Consider the following 6,400-nt stretch of genomic DNA (forward strand, 5'->3'; position numbering starts at 1 on the left):
AAGTTTACAAGTGGCATTTAGTTTTTGCTGGCTTATAGAATGGCAGGATCCTGGATGGTTTCCCTAACTGAATGGTCAGAGAGGAATTATTCTTTTTCAATCAGTGATTCAAGCTTTCATATTATTCCTGTCTCTAAAAAAGGGTGTCGGAATTAGACGAGGGATGTCGATATTAGACCAACTTACGGTTTGCATTGTAAAGCATTTGAAACTATTGAGGAAAGAGAAAAGTACAAAGTATAGTAGTCTTGCTATCTTACCTCTCCATTTGTGAATGGTGGAATTTGTGAATATTCAGTGGAGCACAAAACAGTATCATCATCTTGAATTCCCAAATAAGGATCAACTCCAAAATAAGAACGACATTCTGATGGGCTTGATGCAAAATAATGCCATGGTTTGTAAGTTTGTCCATTATCATTGGATCTTTCCAAAGCCCAAACTCCTGGTCTTGGTGAGTTTGCAGATTTAATTATAACATATGCAATGTGGTAAGCCTTGAAAAAGAAAAGAAAACGTTGTCACGAAAGGGCACAAGGCTGACAAGGGCACAGACCAAAAAAAAAATAATATTTTTTCTGAAAGTGAAAGTCCAAACTTTGGCGCGGGCGGGAAATATTACCCCGGTTTGTTTAATAAAGCCGGATATCGGATTAAATATCGGTGAAAGCCATTACTCTCGATTATCCAAATTTATAGTTAACGCGGGAAAAGTACCGAAACACGTGGTGGTGTTTTTGATGCTGCATGACGCGGTGTGGGGTCGAGTTATTCTGATAAAACTATTTCCTGTTTATTGTATAGATGTTTGCAAATCAGACTAAAGCCTATGCTATAGTATAACGAAAAACGGTTAGAAAATTAAGCTTTTAATAATGCTCAAAGAAAGTTCATCAAACCCTCAAACCTGAAAAAAGGTCACCCCAATCACCCAAATCATTTTTTAGGCTTCAGGCTCTCATCCTCTATAGAAAAAAGTTTCTTAAAGGAAGTCTCTATTTCTATAGAATTAGAATATATTTAGAGGTCCTGCGATCCAGATTAATCATTTGTTTTAGTTAAGGAAGTGGATTTCAAATTTCAGAAAATGCAAAAATAAATGTATGAATAATTTTCATGGTTTTGGCAGATCAGCGAAAAAGATTAATCCATTTCAATATCAAAATGTCATAACAAAGTTTGTTGTAGTTTTTTATATAAAAACGTACTCTGTTTTGAAGTATTTGTAGAAAAAATGTTTTGATAAAGGGTTGTTTTCAAACCCGATTATCGAGCTATTTATTCATATCCCCTATTATTCCTTGGTTTACTTTAAATGCTTTGTCAAATAAGTCGCAAATTATCCCATAGAAAAAATCTGGTAGGTTTATGAGAAGAAATCTAGTTGAATCCTACATAGATAAGTATAGACTATCTGCTCTCCCGCCGCGTATTTGTAAATGTTCCGATAAGAATTTCGTGGGCTTTTAGGTCGTCTTTCTTTTCGTTGACTTTATTAATCTTTTTTGCCGTCAAACAAGTTTGCGTTCACATTTGAACGATTCGTCGGTAATTTCTATTGAGTTGACACGCTTAAATGATAAATGATTAAAAGAGTTTTCTCAGCCAATCTAAGTACTACAGTTGACTTTCGCTAATTTGAGAGTTAAACCGTTTGTAAAACCTTCAAGTTTGTTTCAAATACTGCATAAATGAGTTCAAAATGAAAAATATATCCTGTGTTTTATTCACCATTGGCTGCGCCAGATATCGGTAGTCAAAAGAAAAGCAAAACAATGCATACCTGTCCAAGATCAAGAGTGACGTTAATTTGTCGATATTGAAGACCTCTTGATAAAGGAGGAGATTGCCACCAACGGTTCGAGCCATCATTTGCATTTCGAATGTTATGATCACGAACTTGGCTACCATCTTTACCATCACCATAGTCACCAGGAACACAATAACCACAGCTAAATCCACCATTACTGGTACTCGAGCTACCTCCAAACTGACTTGGCATATCAGCCAGAGTGCAGTATAATTCTCCATTTGCTCCGTTTGGAGGGACATAACCTTCACCACAAGTTGCCGTGGCTGTAATTCGTTTCCCTTTTGCGATATCAAAATACGCCGGCGTTAAAACCTCTTGCGCTGAAATGACTGCCAAAAAGAGCAAAAGCCCTTCCAAATACAGTAGCATTACTGCTCTGCTGTCTATTGAAAGGAGCTTTGTAATTCTCTTGAAACTAAAACCTTGTTCATCAAACCATCAAAAAAACGTTGAATATTTTGTAACGTACTTATTTTTCGTTGGATGAATGTTTGTTAAAAACATAAGTCCTTCAAATGGTCCTTTACTGTATAATGTTGTTCTTTGGGATATTCTCAACTGCGAAGGCTGAGAGTTTTCTTCACAAACAACCAGATGTGAATTCCAGTCGAACCATACATTTGAGGTTTCTCGATGACTTATCCTCCTAGCCATATTGTTCTTTCTATCGAGGGAGAGAGAGAGAGAGAGAGAGTGAAAAAAGTTGAGAAACCCCCAAAAATAATACTAAGTCAACATTGGTTGAGGAAGTAAAAAAACAGTGTCAATTTATCTGACTCGAAATTTAATGACAAATTTGTGAAAATTTCATTGACCTGAGAAAAACGGTTTACAACATTATACAAAACTTTTCCATTCTTTTCGTCGGCTTTTGATTTTTTCCTTGCGCGCGCGAACGATTCTTTTGTTTTGGGGAACAGTGATAAATCTGGTTTCCGTATGTTAACGTGGTGACGTCATATTTTGGTGTGACGTTTCATAACGTGGTAAAGGAGTAGAACTTCACGATGAAATGAGTTTAAATTATAAAGTGTTTTTGGTCCGGCTGAAAGAAACACGAAAAGTTTCGTGCTTTCTACAATCATGGACAAAATATTTGAGACAAAGGGAATTTTTCCTGCGAAATTTTAAACACCACAAATGATTTTTAAGCATGTTAAACTACAGTTGGGAAGTATAGTTTTAACTCCAAGTTTTAACATGAGACTTAACACTTAGGACCTTAGGATCTCAGGATTTAAAAGCTCAAATTTGCTCCAATAAGGCTTGGAATGTAGCCTAGAAGCTACCGCCATTATTTTTCTTTTGACCAATAGCGTGGGAAGATTTGCTCGAAAAAGTGCGATCGCAGCGCGTGCAAGTGGACTTGAATTGCATACATTCCTATTGAACATCGAGAGTCTTGGGTGAAATTGATCAACTTCAAGAAACCACCATTGATTCCATCTGTTCACTGATAATCTTTTATTTCCACACAATAACTAACTAACTCCCAAGTCAGAGTAGATAGAAGGGTAGATAGAACTAAAGAATTTCAAATCAAACTCCTCGATGGCGTGATATTGGAAATATCAGGGGGCGGGGGGGGGGCGATATCATTGAGTTTAAAGCCCGAAGGGCTAGAGTTCAATCTCTAACCTTTCTTACGCAAGAAAAAGTGAAGCCTTAAAAAATGCGCCTTATTTTTGACGACAGATTGAATCTAGCAATTCCTTTGTTTACGATTGATATTTTTTTCGAAATTTAGCGGTAAATTTTAGTTTCAATCTGTCATTTGTGTAAAAACCAGGCGAGCCGCTCAAGACCGCGCAACTTTGGTAGGATTTGTTGGCTTTAAATCCTACCAAAGAGATTGACTTCTAGCCCTTTGGGCTTATACTTCATCGGGCGATATCCTCATTAAAACCTTTAATCCTTGTTTTAACCTTATATATCCCATAGATCTCAGTGAGCGCATTTTGAAAGCCTTTTTTGTTGAAAAACCTTTCTATTGCAGCTTTACAATGGAACAAGACCATTACTCACTCTGGGTAGGTCAGTCCCAAGGCTGTTGTATGTTGGCCAAGCATTTTTGTGCAACAAAACAGTTATTTTAGCCGGTATGCCCGGAAAAAGCAACGGAAAAATTCCAGGACTGCGCAAATAATGTTTTCTTGGGAATGAAATAGCTTAGCCAGTATATATGTTAAAAAAGAACGATTTCTAGGATGTGCACTGTGTGAGAAGCCGTTACAATGATAGTAAAGGCGGGAAACATGGCAGTATGGCGGTATACGGAAAAACAATCGGTGGGAGAGTTTCGAAGTAACGAATGGCATTTCTACCGACTGTACTCTTTTCGGCTAAATAACCCCGTTTGCGAATTTTCTTTGGCTTTGGGTATTTTTCTTAGATAGTGATTCGTCTTAGACTATAGCATAGTCTATGGGGATTGATATATCCATACTCTTTATGGGTGGAGATTCCATTGTTTTCAAGTCAGAAAATCCAGTGGTGATGGGGAAATAGCATAATATCATGCAATGAGGATTGGTTTATTTGATTTTTTTTCAGTTGGAACAAAAGTTGGAGTATAATTTTCCACTGGCGACTAAATTTTGGCCAGCTTTTCAATTGAGAAGGGTGCCCAGTGGGTCTGTGAGAAGGGTGTGACTACATGCATTTTTTATCTTCCCATGCTACTCAGTTAGGGCAGTTTATCAAAATAAAGCATATACTTTGTCAGGTATCATACAAGGGCTGACATATTCCTATCAAACGTGGAATATCACTCAACAACAACAACAACGAATTCGATCCACCTACATTAATATGCTTCGTAGGATGGTGAGAGGCGGCTTTGAAAGAAGAATTGATGAAAACAATGAGCAAACTTTCCACTTCGTCATGTCAAGTGAAGATGTTTTACGCGTCTGTAAGACTGAAGACATCCTTCAATACGTCAAACGACAGCAACAAAACTATCTTGGCCATATTGCAAGACAAAAGAACACCAGCATCGTCAAAAGATTGCTTTTCAACAACAACGCTAACAAGAAGAGAAGCCGACCAATCAAAACACTCGAAGATCACGTGCTTGATTGTCGGTCAGCAGACGAGTTCTACAAGGAGGTCTTGAAGAAAAAGAAAAAGAAGGATATGGTTGGCCTTCGCCCTAACCACTCATTGTTGGCACCTGTGAACACGAGCTAAAGAAGAAGTAAGAAGTAAGTAAGTAATTGACTCCTGGAGTTCAAGTAGGCCGTACCCCAAGTTCGAAAAACGCCCTTCTTCGAACGACGGCATTGGCCTATTTCATAAGATTCGTGGTTAGACACGATGTTCTTTTGATGTCATTCCATTACGATATCATAGTATAAGTACAATGCCAAGCTGAATTCTCTTGTCAAGTCCATCTCACTGGACAAGAAGTACTCTCATAAAATCCTCATTGGTGATTTTAACTATCCGACAATCAATTGGGAGAATTTGACTACACCCTATAACGAGGAGAGTAAGGAAGAACAATTTCTGGATGCGATAATGCGGATAATGAACCAGAAGGTGAAATCCCTGATTTTTCAAGCAGGGCCGAGGAAATTATTGACGATATCGTCATAACCAAAGAAATGATATCTAAGAAAACTAAAGAGCTTGATACCAATAAAACATTCGGTCCCGATGAAATCCATCCGAAAATGCTAAAAGAGCTTGTAGACGAGATCGCAGAACCTCTTTCCCGTATAATGAACAAGACCTTGACTGAAGGAGAATTACCTGAGGATCGGAAACTTACACACGTTACTCTTATTTACAAAAACAAAGGTGCTCATAATCTAGCAGTCAACTATAGACCAGTGAGTCTAACATGTGGGGGCGTACGAGGGTCCTGGACACCGAAATACCGACAGTTTTTCACAAAATTACCGCAATACCGACACATTTTTTACGAAATACCGACACCGACATTTTTTTCAAACTGTCGACAAAAGATGAATAGTATTTCCAAGATTTTGCTTATTATCATGTTTTTTTCAAAATTCTAATATGACATATCACATAGGAGGGATTTCTGAGAAATAACCCTTGATTTTAGCACCGTTTCTTTGACGTTTCGAGAAAAATTACCGTATCACCGATTGAAAATTTAACATTTTCCGTCACCGAAAAGCATCTCAAACACCGAAATACCGACATATTTTTTGTTAATCACCGAAATACCGACGCAAAAAAAGGTCAATACCGACACACCGACAAACTGGTACGCCCCCCCCCTAACATCAGTAGTTTGTAAATTAATGGAGTCAACCTTAAGAGAGCAAATCACAAGATACCTTACAAACCTGAAGTTGCTATCCAAAAAGCAATACGGCTTCATCAGCAGACGTTCTACTGTCACTCAACTACTGATATACATAGACAAATGCTGTGAAAGTATGTCGGAAGGTAAAGTCGTCGACTGCATATATTTCGATTTCGCGAAAGCGTTTGATACTGCGCCCCATCGCCGACTTTGCAAAATGTTAGAAGGATATGGAATCATTGGAACAACCAAAAATTGGATAACATTTTTTCTCAAGGGAGGAAAGCAACTAGTGAAAGTGAACC

General features: G+C 37.9%; 1 protein-coding gene across 1 annotated transcript in view; it reads right to left on the minus strand.

Annotated features, from left to right (window-relative positions):
• The window catches only part of LOC136820636 (laminin subunit alpha-like), a 28,850-nt gene extending 26,562 nt beyond the window's left edge, over positions 1 to 2,288 (minus strand). Inside the window, exons 1-2 of the mRNA XM_067076832.1 lie at positions 1,784 to 2,288; positions 261 to 497 (exon numbers count right to left, since the gene is read on the minus strand). Of these exons, the coding sequence (XP_066932933.1) occupies positions 261 to 497; positions 1,784 to 2,182 (636 nt within the window). The 5' untranslated portion in view covers positions 2,183 to 2,288. The remainder of the gene's footprint in view (positions 1 to 260; positions 498 to 1,783) is intronic.
• Between the last annotated feature and the right edge of the window lie 4,112 nt (positions 2,289 to 6,400).

This window comes from Clytia hemisphaerica, unplaced genomic scaffold (genome assembly GCF_902728285.1).
Source record: "Clytia hemisphaerica strain Z4C2 unplaced genomic scaffold, Clytia hemisphaerica genome assembly, whole genome shotgun sequence".
NCBI classification, from domain to species: domain Eukaryota; kingdom Metazoa; phylum Cnidaria; class Hydrozoa; order Leptothecata; family Clytiidae; genus Clytia; species Clytia hemisphaerica.